Genomic DNA, 20,624 nt, shown 5'->3' on the forward strand with positions numbered 1-20,624 from the left:
AGACACGTGGGGAGGCTGCTTTTGGTCCTTAATGGAGACAATGGTAGCCATTATCTCGACCTCATTATAGGTTATGTGCTATATTTTGAATTTTCTCTCTTTCCTATTCCAGCTCACTGGGACCTGCCTAACCTCTTTTTTGGGGTTCCTTGCCAGAGGGTACCTTAGACTTGTGGCAAGCTTTCAGGCCTCAGTGGCTCCACTTTGGGCCAAGGCTGAATGGTTGTGCATGCGCCTACAAGGAAATATAGGTAATTTTTGGAGTTTTATTAGAATATTCTTTCTTTTCTATGTACACTAATTTTATTAAATATCTTTCACACTAAGTGGTCTGCTTCTTTTGCTTTGTGTGGCAGTTGGCTGGACCCCTTTCAGAGTGCATCCCTAAAGAGTTTGAGGTCTTTAGGTACCCCTCAGTCATGCACTAATAGCACTGATTTATATTACAGTGCACAGCACAAAGGTTTCTTTGTAGGTGGACAGAAGTGACGTGAGCAGGGAAAGGATCAAACATGGCTCTTTGGGTCTACCCCTTGAGATTTGAGTTATACATTGGGGGAGAGGTGTCCAGTGCTTCTGATGCAAAGATCCTTGAGCTTCACGTAAGTGGCCCTGCTCTACAAGGAGAGAAGGGGGACTGTGGAGGAAAAGAGCTGCAGCAGCACATTAGTGAGCCAGTAAGGCAAGCACTTCTCAGAGCAAAAAGATCTTCTTCAGAGTATAAGCAGAAACAGAAGAGCAGAGCACTACAGCACAGGAAAGTTAAAAGAAGACCCTAATTCTGGATACTTAATGTTAAGAAATGCCAGGTTGAAAAGATGGGAGCCAGAGAAGGCTTGTGCTTTTGTGCACATTCGATTCTGCACAGCTTCACTACACTTCTCATCCGGTTTACAGAGGTGAAGGGCTTCATCTAGTGTGGCTACACTACATTGAATGGGATCTTTCTAGAATCACTAGCTCTGATCCTGAACATGGACTCTATTAATATCTGTCTTCCCTGGCATTCCTGCTTCCATTCCTTCTGTGGCTTCTCACCCAACCACAGGTGAAACTTGCTTCGCTACCACTCATCCCCTCCCCTCCACATTCTTACCCAATGCTTTTTCTGGGTTTGGCAGGCCCCTATTTAGGTGGCAGAGAAGCGGCCAGGAAACAGCCTTCTAATTGCTTGATACAGTAGAGGGTTATCTACTGGGTAGAGGGATTCAGCTGTCAACTTCCGTGGTTGCAGCAGGTGTGAGATTAGTTTAGCACTGGGACGAGAGGTGGGAAGGGGGCATCCACACCTCCTTTTTTTCTTTCAAAATCCTCAGTTCCTAACTACTTGTCCTTGTCTTGTGTGCACTTCTGCTTTGAGATGAGGCCTTTAAGTTAAATCTCTTACAGTTTGCTTTTTCCTCATCTCAGAGCCTTCACCCATGAGGATTCTCCTACCTAGAAGACTCTACTCAACTCCTGAATTACAAATCAAACCTCATTTCCTCAAGGCAGTCCTCTCATACCTTGAACTTCAGTCTTCATAAGACTTCCCACAATTACAATTTGTAAATCAATGTTTATCTTCTCTGCTTGATTTTAACTCCACAAAGCAGCTATTATGTGTCTTGTTTACTTACGGAGAACTAAGAGTAACTTAAAAAATAACTGTTGACCAATTAGCATGCAGAATCCAAAATCCTGATTGTTGTCAAATGACCCAGCCTATTTTCTATCATTCACGCGCAGACTCTGTCTACACCAGGCATATTTTTGATTCCTGTGGTTCCCCGACTTTGAGTGTCCACTCTGTCTGGTCAAACCCTGAACTTTAATTAGGGGTCCAGCACAATGAGAGTCACCTCCATGAAGTCTTCTTATAAGGGCTTTTCAGACTTGAAAGTTAGGAACCCTTTCAAGGTAACACTAAGTCAGTGAACATCTAGCACTCGATGGGCCCTGTACGTCATGCATTTGTCTTCCTATTAGAGTAAATGTTCCATAAGAACATACACTTGCATATGCTTCTATAGTTCCCTAGACTGTCTATCACAAAATGTTTGGCATATAGCAAATATAATTAAACACTTGTTGATTAATTATTTTATACTAAATACATTTGAAGCAATTAAATTATATGGAAAAAGGACAGGAAATACGAGAAGAAAAAGTATACTTAGAATTAGAAATGGAAAAAAAAAAAGATGAGGCAAGATGATCCTCAGACCTACTAAGGCCTGTGCACCCATGTCCAGCACCTAATCCTGCCACCACTGCCACTATGGCCAAGAGAAAACTAAGTAATGCTAAGGGAAATAAAGCCAAGGTGAAGGACAAACCAGAGTAGATCCACAAGGTCACCTGCTAAACCTGCTCATCCAAAGCCAGAGCTCAAGCCTAACAAGGTCCTGGCAAAGAAAGGAGAGAAGGTACCCAAAAGAAAAAAAAAGGTAAAGCTGATGCTGGCAAAGATGTGAATAACCCTGCAGAAAACGGAGATGCTGAAACAGACCAGGTCCAGAAAACTACAGGTGCTGGAGATGTCATGTGAATTGTGTGTATTTTTGAAACTGTACTTCTGGTGACTGTAGAGTTTGAAAAACTTTTTAGTCGTTTTATAAAAGTGCAAAATTTTGTTTTACTTTTTTTTTTTTTTTAAACCTATGTTGTTAGCACACAGAACACTTCATTGTTGTTTTTTAGGGAAGGGCATATGTCACTAATAGAATGTCTCTGAAGCTGGATTTGATGTGTGTGTGTTTCCCGTGTGCAGAATCTTTCCCTCTAGTTTTTAAAGACTTGGTTCCCAGGAGAAGGGATTCCTTGATTTTGACAAACATTAGCCACCTTGGCACAGATACCTTGTGGGGAAACCTAAGATTCACTTCTATGTCCTCTTCTCCCTCTCTGCCTTCAGCAAAGACTTGACTCCCTTACACCCAGAGAGACCTGTTGAGATTTAACTACGAAAAAGTGGTTATCAGTATTTCAGGCAAACTGGGCTTTCCAGTGTCACCACTGAGATGGCACCCCTCAAAAGAGCAGCGGTTCCTTTTTTAGATTGTGGATCTTCAGACTGAAAAATCTGCTATTTTCATTCTCTTACCTGAAAGTCAGGGTCAGCCTGTGAAAAGCTGCTGAACAACACACTAAATGTAAAATGTCAACCCTCATGCTATCCTTTTCCCATTCACTGGGTTTTATAGCGGCTTTCTGATTTTGGTAGTCCATTGAAGAGGGGAGTTTGAAAGTTGTATTCTGTTAATGATTGTCTATCCATATCTGGCCTAAATGCCATGATTGTTTTCTATGAAGAGTATCTTTAATAAAGTTTGACTTGGCGGGGGGTGGAGGTCAGTACCAGTCTTAAAGAAACAGGTAAACTGGTTTCATAATTATGAGACACTGCTCATCCCAGGCATAGGAACAATAAATAACAATTGTACAATTTAACAAATTCATTATCTCAAAGAACTTCACAGGTAGGTAGATTAGGCAGATGCTATCTCTCTTTCACGAATGGGGACACTGGTTTAAAGCTTCCTCACCCAGACCCACTAGGTTAGTAATCAACTGGGCACGTGTTAAATATATGTTGTTTAACTTTTTAAGAAACTATGTCTTCCAAATTGGTTGTATCATTTTATGTTGCTACCCAAATGCATGAATGCTTCAGTTTATCCACATCCTCAACAAACTTTGGTATATGGGGGCCTCCCTGGTGGCGCAGGCGGTTGAGCGCAGTGCTATGAAGCTGTCCTCAGCCTCTGCAGTGCCGGTTCCATCCCCATTGGCCTCAGAGCAACCCACATGGCGAGCAGACCTCTCCTGTCTCGCCCGCTGCTCCCCTCAGCAGTGTGTTTTGTCAGTCTGCCTGTTCTGTTCCCTGCTGTCTCTGGTGAATCCTTTCACCCTCCCGCACATCTGGCCTATATACCCCGATTCTTGTATAAATAAAATAAATCTTTAAAAAAAACTTGGTATATGACTTAAAATTATAGTTATTCTAATGGGTGTGAAATAGCATCTCATTGCTTTGATTGCATTTTTCTAATTAATGAAATGTCTAATCATTAAATCCTTCAACCACTGTAAAATTAGGTTTATAATATTACTGACTTTTAAGTTTTTCATATATATTCTGCATATAAACCCAATATTCTGCATATAAATCCAGTATCAGAGAGATGATTTGCAAGTATTTTCTCTCAGTCTGTGGCTTTCTTCTCATTTTCTTAATAGTGTCCTTTGAATAAAAAAGATATATATTTTTAAAATTTCTGATGAAATCTAACTTTTTTGAACCATATGTAAGGACTTTTTGTCTAAAATCACAAAGTCCCATGATCCCACAATTTCTTCAAGTTTATGTAGTTCTTACACTTTGTCTAATAGCTATTGTGATGCAATTTTTACACAGTGTAAGGTAAGTGTCTTAGCTCCCTTCTGCCTTTTTGCACATGGATAATAATTGTTCCTGCATCTTTTGTTTAAAAGACCATCTTTCCCCAACTGAATTGTGGCACCTTTGCCAAAAGTTAATGGATTACCAAATAAGTATTTCTTTCTAGACCCTCAGTTCTGGTCCATTGGTCTAAATGCCTATCCTTGAATCAATACCACAATGCCTTGATTACCAAAATCAAGTCAGTACTTATCTTGGAGTCCTTTTTCAAAATTATTTGGGTTATTATAAGTACTCTTTTAGGATCATCTTATCAATTTACAAAATATCAAATTCAGAAAGTTTTCAGCTATCATTTCTTCAAGTATTACTTTTGCTCCTTTTTCTCTGTCTCTTCCTCTGAAATTTCTACTACTTACATATAGTATGTTTGATAGTGTCCCACAAGCCTTTGAGACTGTTCTCTTTCCCTTCAGTATTTTTTTAACCTGTTCAGATTAGATAATTTCAAATGATCTATCTTCAGGTTCACTGAGTCTTTGCCATTTTAAATTAGCTGGTGCAATCTTAGAGTAAATTTAAAAAAATTTTGATATTGTACTCTTCAATACCATGATTTCTATTTGGCTCTTTTGATAGTTTTTATATCTTTTACCAAGAAGTTCTAGTTGTTGACTCACTGTTACCTTACTTTCCTTTAACTCTTTATTTCGCTTCCTTTAAATTTTAAACAAATTTTATCAATTACCTTGAAGTCTTTCCTCTGCTAAATTCAACATCTGAGGATATCCTATACCTATAAACTGTTTATACAGATTGTTTTCCTAGTATGAATCACTTTCATATTTCATTGCATATCTTTTATTGAAAAGTGGACTTTTTAGACAATATCTTGCAGTAACTCTGATTTCTGATCCCTCCCCCTTCCCCTTACGAAACCATTGTATTTGGCTTGTCTGCTTGTTTTGTTCAGATAACATGCCTGGGCTAAACCTGTGAAATTTGTTTCCTTTGTAGCGTGCAGCCACTGACATCTCCATTCACATTTTTATCTACTTTACCTCCTTCTTTTTAAGACTAGCTTCCTAGGATTACTATTGTGCCTGCAAAGTCATCAGTCACTTACTGGACATAGGTGGTCCTCAAGATTTCTGCACTCTGCAATGGATCTGTATGTAGGCACAGAAGAAGGATCAAAGTTCTAGCCTTTTCCAATCCTATCCTGGATTTTTCTGCAAGCCTGTTCTGAGTCGCCTATGTGCATGCACATGTTCTCAGGGTTATCCAAGAGTAGATAGTTTCTGGCCAGTGGCTGCCACTGAGCATATGGTCTCAAAGGAGGATATACTTGCCTGCAATTTTAGACTAAGAGATGCAGATTCTGGACTTCCTCCACTTGCCTACCCCATGAAGTCACTTTTATAGACAAGGATGGATGTCTGGCACAGATGTCACCTACCTTTTTACACACCACAGAACATGCTGTCAGGTCAGTCCTTGTCCTAACCTGGCAGAAACTCGATTTAACATAGTTTGGGGAGTGGGGAAACAATTCCTAGACAAATACCATAGATTCCAAGCATTTGGCATTTTTCAAAGCATAAATGTACCTCAGACTGTTTTATGTCTCGGTTGATGTTCAGAATATCGAAATAGTTGCTTTTGTCAATTAAGTCCATTTTTATAGTTGTTTTCTTCTGGGAAGACCATTTGCTGAATTCATCACCCTTCTCTATTTACTTTTTAATCCTACCTTAGAGATACGTTACAAAGTTTTTCTTTTTTATGATTTTTATTTGGAAATATTTCAAAGACCAAAAATAACAGAAAATATATGAACATCTGTGTATTCAACACTCAGCTTAAGAAATGAAACACTATAGATGTTTGAAACTTCTCATTTGCTTAAATTTGGTATGTTTTTATTATTTAATACCAACATGCATATTTATAAAGCAAGTAAGGTTTTGCATTTCTTTTATTCAAATAATATTTGATTATATATATTCTTCTACAACTTACTTTTTCTTTTACTCATTATTATGTTTTTGGGATTTATTCATGTAAATGCATGTGGCATTAGTTCATTCACAGTCAACTGCTATATAAATATGTCACAATCCATTCTCCTGTGACGGACACACTCGTATTTCCAGTAATTCACTGCTACAATGCTATAATGAATACTTCTGTGTGTATTTCCCTCGCAAGCATAACAAGAGTCTGGAAAAATGAGAGACAGGGGCTATTAATGCTTGTGTAATTACACAAACCTCCAATTGGCTTGCAGATTATTGGAGGTAGGATGTGGGACGGCTCATAAAAAGGGCACATAGTGGTTGTTCTCCACAATAGGAATTCCTGGTCTTCCAGAGAGTCTAGATTTAGAGTCAGAAGAGGTCTTCCCACACAGGGATTAACTTGAACTATGTCACAGCAAATCTGGGACCAAAACCTCAGGTTCTAGTCTTTACTTCTTTTTTTCTCAAAGTAAAGTTTATGGGCCAATACCATCTGGAAATTTGTTAAAAATACAGAATCTCAGGTTGTACTTCAGACCTACTGATTCAGAATCTGTACGATTCCCAGGTGATCTATACATAAATTAGAGTTGGAAATGTACCATAGCCTGTGTACCTCAGCCTGAAAATACCGGATCACATGTATAGTCTCTAATAATATCAAATAATGCCAACTTTCTCTCTAAAATATTGTACTAATTTACTTCCCCACATTATGCTAATGTTCTATTTGCTAATTACAATATAAAGCTATCTTCTACAGCTTTCATGTATACTTTCATTCCATTTGCCTTACTAAGATTTCATTCCCTAAGAATGGATCCTTAAACTTGTTGCCTAAATTTCCTTGTTTGTGTTGCTATAACCTTAACTGTGATAAAAAGTTACATGGTCAAATAAACTTGGGAAACCAAAAGTTAATCAAAGTAAAACAAGTTCTTTACTCTCAGAGATCGCACTATGTTTACCAGGAATCTCTAAAAGTAGGACACATGTCCTCCATGGGTCATTTATGAACATATCTGAAAAAACATTTCAAGGACACAGACAGGAAATCAGTCATTTTATTAAAAAATTTTTTAGAATCTGTTTCTTATGATCTCCAGTTCTTCCCATACTTAAGACTCTCATCCCAGTTACTTTCTAAGTAGTATTGTGCACATAAAACAACATCATGAGGGAAGAAAAAAATACATTTTGCTTGGTTGAATTTCTCCTCCATTTTTTTCATGTTTTGTTTTTTTTTATAGAGGCATGTTTTATTTATTTATTTTGTTTGTTTTGTTTATACATGCACTGGGTACAGTCAGAAGCGCGGGAGGGTGAGAGAATTCACCAGAGCCAGAGCGGGGAGCAGAGCAGGCAGAAGGACCGAAGTACACTGCTGAGGGGAGCAGCGGGTGGCAGGAGAGGTCTGCGCGCCATGTGGGACCTTCCGCCGGTGGCCGGGGAGCAGCCGGGGATCGAACCGGTGCCACAGAGGCCGCGGGCAGCTTCGCAACCCAGCGCTCAACCGCTGCGCCACCGGGGAGGCCCTCATGTTTTGGTTTTTATTAAGAAGAAATCAGTGTGAAGGGAATGGAGGCATCACACTCCCAGACTTCAAACTCTACTACAAAGCCATAATCATCAAAACTGCATGGTATTGGAACAAGAACAGACATACAGACCAATGGAATCGAATAGAAAATCCAGAAATAAACCCACAGATTTATGGTCAACTAATCTTTGACAAAGGAGCAAAGACTATGCATTGGAGCAAAGAAAGTTTGTTCAATAAATGGTGCTGGGAAAACTGGGTCGCTACATGCAAAAGAATGAAGCTTGACCACTACCTCACACCATACACAAAAATCAACTCAAAATGGATTAAAGAACTAGACATAAGACCTGAAACCATAAAATATATAGAAGGAAATATAGGCGAAACACTACGTGATTTGCACATCAAAGACATCTTTACAGACACATCACCCAAAGCAGTGATAGTGAAGGCAAAGATAAACAGCCGGGACTACATCAAATTAAAGAGCTTCTGCACAGCAAAAGAGACAATAACAAAAACAAAGAGAAACCCCACCAACTGGGAGAACATTTTTGCACCCAACACTAATGATAAAGGACTGATCACAAAAATCTGCAAAGAGCTGATGAGACTCAACAACAACAAAGAAAATAATCCAGTCAAAAAATGGGCAGAAGAGCTAAAAAGAAACTTCTCTGAAGAGGAAATGCAAATGGCCAACAGGCATATGAAAAAATGTTCAATATCACTTGTCATCAGGGAAATGCAAATCAAAACTACCATGAGATACCATCTTACACCAGTGAGAATGGCACATATTAAAAAAACTAGCAACAACAAATGTTGGCGAGGGTGTGGAGAAAAAGGAACTCTTCTGCACTGTTGGTGGGAGTGCAAACTGGTCCAACCACTGTGGAAAGCTGTGTGGAGATTTCTGGACCTACTAAACATAGAGCTTCCACAGGATCCAGCAATTCCACTCCTAGGTATTTACCCAAAGGACACAGAAACATCAATTCCAAAGAACACCTGCACCCCTATGTTTATAGCAGTACTGTTTACAATAGCTAAGCTTTGGAAACAACCCAAATGCCCAAAAATAGATGACTGGATCAAGAAGATGTGGTACATATATACCATGGAATATTACTCAGCATTCAAAAAAGATAAACACATGCAATTTGCAGCAACATGGATGGCGCTGGAAGGGATCATGCTCAGCGAAATAAGCCAAAAAGAAAAAGAAAAATACCGGATGGTCTCACTCATAGCAGGAATCTAGAAAACTTAAATAAGGGACTAGGAAAATGAATAACTATAAGAAAGTGAAAATCAAAATCAACAAAAAACTATGAACCAGAGACACTTTTAGGGGGGCGGGGGCGGGAAGGGAGGGATTGGGGTCAGAATGGGGGGGCTGCAATTGTATGGGGAATATAACAATAAAATTTATTATCTAATAAAAAAAAAGACAATTAAAAAAAAAAATCAGTGTGTAATGACTATGTTCAAAATTCCCAACAGTTTTTCCTCCAAGACAGCTAAGGATTGCAAACTGGTATCTACTCTGCTACCAAAGCAGAAAAAACACTATTTTAAACCCAGTGTTCTCACATAGATGTCCAGCTAAATTACTACTCCTTAATTTCCTTTTGCTTTCCCTGAAGAAATAAAAAGTTGCAGGGCTTTTAATAACAGTAAAAATCACATACCCTTTGTTTTATTATTTGTGCTTTTCTTTAGTTTCAGTTTTTCTATAATAATTGTGCTACATTTGCAACTAAAAAAATTTTTAGCTGTAAAAGGCTTAATTTGAAAGGAGGAAAACAAATCACAGCGAAAAAAGAAAAACAAACCGCCTCATCTACATTATTTTACCAAACTATACACAAAAGAATACCTAGGAATTAACTTATTAACCAAAGAGGTGAAGGACTTGCACAATACAAACTACAAAACACTGGTAAAAAAAAAGTAAAAAAAAAAAAAAAAAAACAACACTGGTAAAGGAATCAGATCGTAACACATGGAAATGGAAAGACAGTCCATGCTTTTTTGATAGCAATATATAAATTGCTATATAATCCCAATGAAAATACCAACAGTATTATTCAAAAAAATTGAACAAAAATATTAAAATTTATGGAACCATAAAAGGTCTTAAGTAGCAAAAACAATCCTGAGGATAAAGGAAATGGAGGTACTATGTTACCTGACTCTAAATAACTATATTATAAAGCAACAATTATTAAAGCAATATGGGGCTGATGTAAAAACTAATATAGAGGTCAGAGGAAGAGAACTGAAATCCCAGCAATAAATGCATGTATATATCAACACTTGATTCATGATACAGAACCACAACCATCAATGGGTAAAGGAGAGTCTCTTTAAAATGTGCTGGGAAAACTGGACAGCCACATGTGGAAGAATAAAGTTGGATCACTCTCAACTCCATTAAAAAAATTAAATTCAAAATGGTTTAAAGACTTAGATATAAGCCCTACAACAATAAAACACACTGAAGAAAACACTGGCAATACATGTCATGACATCAATGATAAAAATGGTTTTGGAGATTTGACTCCTATGGCAAGAGAAATTAAAGCAAAAATAAACAACTGGAATTTCTTCAATTAAAAAATTATTTTCACAGTGAAAGAGAACAGAGATTGAAAAGACATCTCACTGTATTAGTGTAAGTTTTTAAACATTACACAACTGACAAAGGGTTAACAGCAAAGATATATAAAAAATGTATTTAACAATGAAAAACCAAAGAAACCAATTAATAAAGGGGCAGCAGGTCTGAACTGATAACTCACCAAAGAGATATCTAGAAGGCAAATAGATAAAAGGAAAAATATTAATTATCACTTTTGATAAAGGAGATACAAGTCAAAATTGCAATGAGATATCATCTCACATCCATGAGAAGGGCACTTATTAAAAAGACTCCCAAGAAGTGCGGGAGAGGATGCAGAGAAAGAGGACCCCTATTACACTGTTGGTGGGAATAAAAACTGGTCTAGCTATTTCAGAAAGTAATGTGGATTTCCCTCAAAAAACCGAAAATGGAAATACCATGACCCAACAATCCCACATTTGGGCATTTTTCCAAAGAACACAAACCATCAACTCAAAATCATATGTTCTATTCAAAACAAAGTTTGCTGCATCATTCTCAATAATAGCTAAGACATGGAAACAACCTAAGTGCCCACTAGTTGAGGCTTGGATCAAGAAGATATGGTATATCCACACAGTGGAATACTATTCAGCAGTAAGAAAAGATGAAATGCATACACTTACATAAAAATGGAAGGTGTTTTAGGGAATTATGCACAGCAAGTCAGAATGACAAAGACAAATATTGAACATTTACATAGAGGGTGATTCAACAAAGTAAAATGCTCATAAAAACTATCAGACAATAAATGAAGTGAGGTTTCTGGGGTTAAAGGAGGAGGGAAAAAAGTTCAAAAGGATATAAGGGAAGCTGGTGTGGGAAAAAACACACCTGAATGACCCTCAGGATGAGCAGGTATTTACAAGATAACTGTCTACAAAATGATTATGTCAAAATTGATTACACAGTGAAAGTTCTGAGCCCCTCTTCTGCTGATACCTGTCTGCTACAATCTCCTGTTGATTTATAAATGGGAGATTACCTACCCAAATGTGGTTACAGTGAGGACTGTCTAAGAAAATATATATTAAAAGGCTTCTCCAAATCAAATGTCATAAGAGGAAAAAAAATTAAAAGAAACCTATTAGAATGACCCAAATCCAGAAAAATGAGTACACCAAATGCTGCTGAAGATGTAAAGTGACGAGAACTTTCATTTACTGCTGCTGGGAAACCAAAATGATACAGTCCCTTTAGAAGACAGCGAGCAATTTCCTACAAAATGAAACACACTCTTTGCTCCTTGGTATTTACCTAAAAGGAGTTGAAAACTTATGCCCACACAATAACCTGAAAGTGGATGTGTACAGCAGTTTTATCTATAACTGCTGAAACTTTGAAACAGCAAAGATGTCCTTTAGTAGGTGAATGGATAAATTATGGTACATTCTGACAATGAAATTTTATTCAGCATTCAAAAGAAATGAACTATCAAGTCATGAAGATACATATGAGAAACTTAAATAGGTAACACTAAGTGGAAGAAGACAGTATGAAAAAGCAACATACTGTACAATCCTAACCTTAAGACATTCTGGAGAAGGGAAAACTGTGGAGACAATAAAAAAGGTCAAGGTTTTCCAGGGGCAGCAGGGAGAGGGGAGGAAGAACAGGCAGAACAGAGAGAATTTTTGGGCAGTTAAAATATGCTGAATGATACCACAATGATGGATACATATTATACATTTGTTCAAGCCCACAAAATGTACACCACCAAAAGGGAACCCCAATGTGAACTATGGACTTTAGGTGATGATGAAGATGAGTCAATGCAGGTTCAGCTGTAACAAATGTATCGCTCTGGTGGGAGATACTGATAATGGGGGAGGCTGTACATTAGTCAGGGCAGGGTATATATGGGAAATCTCTGTACCTTCTACACAATTTCTCTAGGAACCTAAAAATGCTCTAAAAAATAAAGTCTTTTAAACAAAAACCAAAAATTGCTAATAGTAAGTGCTCAATAAATTGCAACTATTGTTATTAAAATAGTTACATTCGAAATATTCTAAATTTTCATAAAAAATGAAGGAATATTATTACTATTATAATTATACTAATCACTGAGTCAGTTTCAACAATTATCCTGGTAAGACAAAAAAAACATCCTTTTCAAATAGGTTACCCTTCAGAATCCATGACATAATCTGAACAAATGACTCAAAATCAACTATATTAATTTTCAAAGTACCAAGAGACATGTAGAAATAAAAAAAAATTTAAGGATTCAATCACAGCCAGTTACTTAGTAAATGCAAGTTTTACACTATTATGGCCATTTAAGAAAAAGAAAAAATTCAATTAAAAGAAAAATACATGCATCTTGACAGATGGTAAAACCAAAATTAAATATAATCACAGAATTACGTTGAGAATGATAAGGAATTTCTAGGAGGAAAAAAAATCTATAAACATATCCACTCCCTTTTTTTGTTTACCTGGGTGAGTCATGGTGACTGGCTCCTCTTTGGATTTATTATTGTAAATGACTACAGCAACTGCATTATGGAAAGCAGCCCGTGATATTTTCTCTTTAAATGTGCAATTTCCCCTCTGCAGCAAGGCAATCCACTGTTTGATATTCGGAGGGACAAAGAACCGGGTTTGTGGATCACAGCCCAGATGATCAGCAACTAAAGAGCAAAGAAAAAAACCCACACATTAATTTTTTCTCAGGTAGAGATAAATAAAATCAATCAAGTCTTGATTAAAGTGCTCAATGGTTTTCTTACTACTCTATAGACCCTAAAGCACTTCAAGCAGTTCACTGCCAGCAGAGCTGTGAATGCATTCACAAAGGGCAATACAATGAGCTGGAACCCGTATCCTAAGGGAGAAACAGCACTAAAATGTTGCCTGTAATGCAAAAATTCTTTCATTTTATAGACTGACAAAAAATGAAAGACTGAAAATGTCCAGTGTAGGTCAGAAGAAAAGGCAAACAAGAAAACCCAGAACCCAGGTGACAGATCTATCCCTGACTTTTGCTCATTCATCTGACTTGTTCAACTTTCCACACCCTACTTGATGCCACCACCACCATCAAATGAGAAATGCCTGAAGAAAATGAGAAGCCAAGCTAACCTTTGACTGTTACCAAGTGGTGCTGTTGAAATTCAAGTATAACTGAATACATTTCTTAATAAATGTCTAAGGAAAATTAGAAAAGTTCCATTTGTCCACTGCAAATCTAAATATTTAAAATAACATAAAACTAGATTATTCCTCTAACATACATTTACTGGTAAAAATTATTCTACAATCACACATTAGCATACATGTATTAATTCAATATATTCACCTGTCTAATAAAATACATAAGGAACACCTACACTAACTCTCGGGATTACTAATCACATGGTCATTATTCTGTTTTAAATACCCATAAGTACATTTAAGTTTGTTAGGACACGTGCCTCAATTTTCCATTCTGCAAAATATGGTCATCTTAGTTCTGGTACTCTGCAAATTACAAGCAGCAGTCACTGGCTGCTCTTCCCATCGCCCACTCTCACATTGACAATAGGTTTGAATGAGAGGGCAGGGTAGTCTCTAAGGGGTAAAGACATGATAAAAGCTAAGTTTGAAGACTGCAGGTGTGCAGTGCCAGAGGATGGCAGCCATATGACTCCACAGTCATTGCCAATGCTGTGTAGCCTGGGGGCGGGGCTGTGTAGCCTGTGAGCAATAACAAATAAGTAGAATCCAAGTATATAAAGATGACACAAGTGGAGAAATGTTAGCTTACCACAGCACACTAACAAAAGAAATTAAATGTTCACACTACTTAAACTATAAAATGTAGGGATGCCATTAACTTCAGAGAAGTAGTACATCTATTATTTCCACTTACGCAGCATCTTGTCCCCAAATTCTCTTATATGGCGAGGGATTGCAATGAGTACACAGTTGCTACCAAAGGTCTCTCAATACATAATAATGGAGGGAAATGACTTCATGATTTGTCATGATGGGTGTTGTTTACAACTTATCCCTTCCTTTCCTTAAAGAATTTCCGTACTTTGAAACTTTAGTTCTTTCTCAAATTAAACCGAGGGGAAGAAAATTCCATGTCACAATTTTAGCAGTCAACTACTGAAAGATAGTCAAGGAATTAGCAACCTTGAAATCCTGAAACAGACTGTTTACTTTCAGTGATATCTATTTCACAGATAATTATGCCGTTTTATTTTAATTTATTTTTTTAATTTATTTATTCATACAAGCACTGGGTACAGTCAGAAGCATGGGAGGGTGAGAGAATTCACCAGAGCCAGAGCAGGGAACAGAATAGGCAGAGTGATGAAATACACTGCTGAGGGGAGCAGCGGGCACGGCAGGAGAAGTCTGACACGCCATGTGGGACCCTTGCCAGTGGCTGGGGATCGAACCGGTGCTGCAGAGGCTGCGGGCAGCTTTGCAGCCCAGCGCTCAACCGCTGCACCACCAGGGGAGGCCCAATTATGCCGTTTTAAATGTGAGCATTTAGGAGATATGTTATGATAACCTCATTGTCTTAGGATAACTTCCAAATACTTCATCCAAATATGGAGCAATCTAAGAACTGGTTTTAAATGTTTCATTTGTTATTTTTCAAAACATGCTGCTGCACAAATACTAAAGAGATCTGAATACCTGTCTTCTGTGAACATTCCTTTGCCTGATGATTTTATATGCATTCATGACGTGGTAAGGAAACCATCTAGTTATGGCAGTAGCAACACATGGGGTCCAAATTCTAAACCAATAACTTAGTATCTGAGCCAGGGGCACAAGCTCAGTTCTTTCATCTTCAATTTTTACAAGTATAGAGACAGATAAAATTTTTTTTTTTTTGGTGGGACCCTTGCTGGTGGCTGGGGATCTAACAGGCGCTGCAGAGGCTGCGGGCAGCCTCGCACCCAGCGCTCAACCACTGCACCACCAGGGGAGGCCCGACAGATAAAATTCTTACCTCACAAAACTCATGTGAAAAAATCTATTAATTCTCTCCTTTAATAGAGTTGTATGGAAACAAGTTCAACAATCTAGAGGAGATGGACAAATTCCTACAACTCTACAATCACCCAAAGCTAGATAAAGAAGAAATAGAACACCTAAACAGACCAATTACAAGCAGCGAAATTGAAATGGTAATCAAAAACCTCCCCAAAAACAAAAGCCCAGGACCTGATGGATTTACAAACGAATTCTACCAAACATTCAGAGATGAATTGGTGCCTATCCTTCACAAACTCTTCCAAAAAACTGAGAAGGAAGAGACAATACCAAACACGTTCTATGAAGCCAACATTACACTAATACCAAAACCGAAAAAGGACAACACAGAAAAGGAAAACTACAGGACAATCTCCCTAATGAACACTGATGCAAAAATCCTCAACAAAATTTTAGCTATCAGAATCCAACAATGTATCCATAAGATAATTCACCACGACCAAGTAGGATTCATTCCAGGGACACAAGGATGGTTTAACATCCGAAAATCAATCAACGTTATCCAACACATCAACAAAAAGAAATATAAAAACCATATGATAATATCAATAGATGCTGAGAAAGCTTTCGACAAAGTGCAACACCCATTCATGATAAAAGCCCTTGAAATTCTTGGGATACAAGGAACATACCTCAACATCATAAAGGCCATCTATGAGAAGCTAACAGCCAGTATCACTCTCAATGGTGAAAAGCTGAAAGGAAAAAATTATATCTACAAAAAATCTTTTTCCCAAATAAGGTTTCCGCATTCACAGGTTAAAGGGATTAGGACATGAACACATATTTTGGGAGTTTGCCACTCAACCTGTAACATGGTGGTCCCCAGGAATGGGGGAGGTTCCAGGTTTCCTGCCCCACCCAAAAGGAGGGTGGAGCTGAGCAGGGAGAAAAGAAACTGCAGAGGAGACAGAGGAAGGAAGGAAGCAGGAAGCCACTGCATGGAAGAAGGAGTCCTGGAGGAGGCACATGGAGCCGAGAGACATGTGAATAAACTACATGTGAATAAACTTGCCTTGTGGTAGTGGACTGGTTGAAACAGATGTGGGTGAGAGACCCGTGGGGAGGTGACAATGGCGGTTTTTATCTTCATTTTGATTTTGCTGTTTTCCTTCCAGACTTGTCTGGTTGTTTCTGATCCTTTTCTGTGGGTCCCCACTGGAGGATGCTTTAGACTTGTGACAGGCTTTGGGGCCTTGCTCTGGGCCAATCCTGCTTGGGTGGACTTTTACCCACGAGGGGACGGGTAACTTTGGGTGCTTGATTTAGAAATATATTCTTTGTCTTTCCTGTATTGTTTCCTAATTGTATTAAAGTTCCTTCCCATTAAAGTCTGATATGTTTTGTGCTGATGTGGCGGATGGCAGGCAGGTTTGCGGGGTCTGGGGTGCCCCTCTCCCTGACCTGTAATAAACCCACTATAGACTGCAACTCCAATCATCTCCTTCCACCTTACATGTAATTGCCCAGTACTGGGTTCCGCCTTATTTTAATTATCCCCTCCCTAATGTTTAATGTTTTACAAAATCAAGGCTTGTTAAACATTATCTACAGATGGTTGTCAGCAAAGATTCACCACAGATACAGAAGAGGTGGGGGGGGGGGGAGAAACAAAGGGGATTGGGCTAATATAATTATGGAGGCCACGAACTGCATGGTAACCAGCAAGTTGGAGAGCAAATGGTGCAGCTCCAGTTCAAAGGCTAGTAGGTTAGAAATCCAGTAAGAGCTGAGCTTTTCAATCTGATTCCAAATGGAGGAAAAAAACCAATGTCCCTATGCAAAAACAGTCATGCAAGAGTAATTCTCTCTTTCTTGAAGGGGAATCAGTTATTTTGTTTTATTCAGGCTGTTAACTGATTTATTCAGTCCATCAATACAAATGTTAATCTCAGCCAAACACCCTTACAGAAACATCCATAGTAATGTCTGACCAAGTATCTGGACAACCTGTGGCCGGGCCAAGGTGAGACATAAGAGTAACCAACACAGTCCTCCTCATATTTCAATTTTTCCTTCTGTGTATCATTTCCTTCTCCCTTATCCTACCTCCTTTAGAAGTTCTTTCAATGAGCATTTGTTATATGCAATTTATTTATTTATTTTAAATAATTTTTTTTTTAAATAGAGGCATGTTTTATTTATTTATTTGTTTGTTTGTTTGTTTTGTTTATACAAGCACTGGGTACAGTCAGAAGTGCGGGAGGGGGAGAGAATTCACCAGAGCCAGAGCGGGGAGCAGAGCAGGCAGAAGGATCGAACTGGCGCCGCAGAAGCCGCGGGCAGCTTCGCAACCCAGCGCTCAACCGCTGCGCCACCAGGGAGGCCTGCAAATTTATTTTTTAGGGTAAACTTGTCTTTTTACATCTGGCAACATCTTTATTTGTCCTCATTCTTGAACAACAGCTTAATTAGGTAAAAATTTCTGTTATGTTTCTCTCCCAACAAATTGAAGGTATTATTTCACTTGGTTGTTTCTTATGCTGAGCAAAGGATGATGAGCAGAGGATGAATAAAACATTTTAAATAAGCAGACTCTCACATGTTACTGTATGCACTTTTAATTTTTTTTAAAGATTTATTTATTATTTTTATGCATACAAGAGCTGGGGTACAGGCCAGAGATGCAAGGGTTGAAAGGATTCACCAGAGACAGAGTGGGGAGCAGAACAGGTAGACTGACTGAAATACACTGCTGAGGGGAGCAGCGGGTGACAGAAGAGGTACGCCTCGCCATGTGGGTTGCTCCCTGGCCAGCTGGGGATCGAACTCGTGCTACGGAGGCTGCGGACTGCTTCATAGTGTGGTGCTTACCCCCTTGCGCCACAGGGAGGCACCTGCACTTTTAAATTTTAAATTTAGGGGCCTCCCCTGGTGGCGCAACGGTTGAGCGCTGGGTTGCGAAGCTGCCCGCAGCCTCTGCAGCACCAGTTCGATCCCCGGCCGATCCCCGGCCACCAGAGGAGGGTGTGCTTTGGTCCTTCTGCCTGTTCTGTTCCCCGCTCTGGCTCTGGTGAATTCTCTCACCCTCCCACGCTTCTGAGTGTACCCAGTGCTTGTATACATAAATAAATAAATCTTAAAAAAAAAAAAAAAGATGATGTGATTTTTAAAAAAAATAAAATAAATTTTAAAATTTAAAGCTAGTATTTAAGAAACTGAAATTATTTCTTTCCCTGTGAGCAATTTTTACTTCCTTGATTATATCTAAAGAAACAGGTATTTATAATAAATTACATTTCATACAGAATTTTAAAGATGTCAACAATAAAATGTCTTCTGTACACCTAAAGTGCTGAATATATCAATCAACATCACAAGAAGGGTCATACATACCTGAACTGTCAGCAAGTTTAATTGTCAATAGCTATCCATTATCGTTTGTCTTGTATACTTAGTTACTGTATATCTCAAATGGATTTTGATTATTTTCACTTCCCTATAACTTAAGTATATATGCTGGATGTTCTCCATGACATAATAAAAAGCATCTTAAGAGTAATTCAAATGATGGCTAATATAAATCACTTTACATGAGAAGTCACATTCAAAAATAATTTCTATTACAACTGAAGCAACTAATATTTCATGCAAGAGATGCTATAAATCAAAATAACTAAAAATCACAGCTAAGTCCTTGCACAAATATGTTATCATAGTACAAAATTAGCTGGTGGTGTTTACTTACATTATGCCCTAGAAAAGAGGTTCTAAGCAGTCTTTTCTCAATGGGCAATGTCATCCAATGGCTTCAACTGTCCCCTATATGTAAATGATATCTAAATCTGAATTCTTCTGTTCCATTTCAACTGCTTACTAGATACTTCTCCAAAAATACTGAATATCTCAAACTCATTATTTCCCCCCTCAAATGTGAACTTTCACGTGACAGCATCATCATGTGCCTAAACATACAACACTGAAATTCCTGATGAAAAACAAGGAAGTGGTTACAAACAAGGAAATGACACAGCTCAGTCAACAGTGTTCAGTTTTCCTGATTGCAACCAAGAGTTCACTATGACAGTGCAGCCACTGACTGTTAACAATGTTGATGCACAGAAAGATGTAAGAACACCATCAAGGTCCCAAAGGAATATCTGAAGGCATGTTTCACTCCTCCAGCTTTACTAAAAAACCATATATATTTAAGTTGCACAATGTGATGATTTCATATACCTATATGTTGTGAAGTGATAACCACAGTATTGATATATTTGTCATTTCATGGGATTACCTTATTTTTGTGTGGTGAGACACAAAGTTCTAGAAAATTTCAAGTATATAATACAGTGCTATTGATTACAGTGGCATGCTGTACATAAGAGTTCCAAAACTTATTAAGCTTGTAACTGAATTAACCAATATTGGGAGGCATTATTAATTCTTAGGTAGAAAAGTAAAGGATGTGGAAATACCCTTATTTTGTTGTACTTGTCACTTCTGTTTTCTGGTATCAGTACTTCCAGAACTAATGACTCTGACATGATGATAGTGTTGACAAAGATTGGGCTTTCTGGATCATCATTTCAAACATAATAATGACAGGTTGAAAAATACATTGAAAGGATCATACCCATGAACAAGTGTGACTTGTTCATGTAAGGATGATTTGCAAATCAATGTGACATACCTTATTAATTAAATGAAGGCTATAAATCATATGATCATCTCAACAGATACAGAAAAAACTTCTGATAAAATTCAACATTCATTTATGATTAAAAAAATTTTTCAACAAAATGGGTATAAAGGGAATGTACCTCAACATTCCCTAAAGTCCCAAAGCCCCTAAAATCCATATTTAATTAGTCCATAGCTAACATATACCCAATGGTGAAAAGCTGAACAAACAAGGACGCCCTCTTTTGCCACTTTTGTTCACCACAGTATTGGAAGTCCTAGCCAGGGCAATAAGGGAAGAAAGAACAAAAAGCATCCAAATCTGGTAAGAAGTAAAATGTCTCTTAAACGCAAACAACATATTATATACAGAAATCCTAAAGA

The 20,624-nt window shown here is 38.0% G+C and overlaps 1 protein-coding gene and 1 pseudogene across 3 annotated transcripts in view; one reads left to right on the forward strand and one right to left on the reverse strand.

The window, feature by feature from the left end:
• RNF130 (ring finger protein 130) overlaps positions 1-20,624 on the reverse strand; it is a gene marked incomplete at its 3' end in the record, with an annotated part of 126,397 nt that overhangs the window by 77,260 nt on the left and 28,513 nt on the right. For both annotated transcript variants that reach the window (XM_084243195.1, XM_084243196.1), the window contains exon 2: positions 13,058-13,252. In XM_084243195.1, coding sequence (XP_084099321.1) covers positions 13,058-13,252 — 195 coding nt within the window. The remainder of the gene's footprint in view (positions 1-13,057; positions 13,253-20,624) is intronic.
• LOC311177749 (non-histone chromosomal protein HMG-17-like) lies at positions 2,137-2,530 on the forward strand (annotated as a pseudogene). Its single transcript has one exon. The product of its transcript is annotated as a non-histone chromosomal protein HMG-17-like (transcript).

Source organism: Talpa europaea (assembly GCF_964194135.1).
Source record: "Talpa europaea genome assembly, chromosome: 9".
Taxonomy (NCBI): Eukaryota; Metazoa; Chordata; class Mammalia; order Eulipotyphla; family Talpidae; genus Talpa; species Talpa europaea.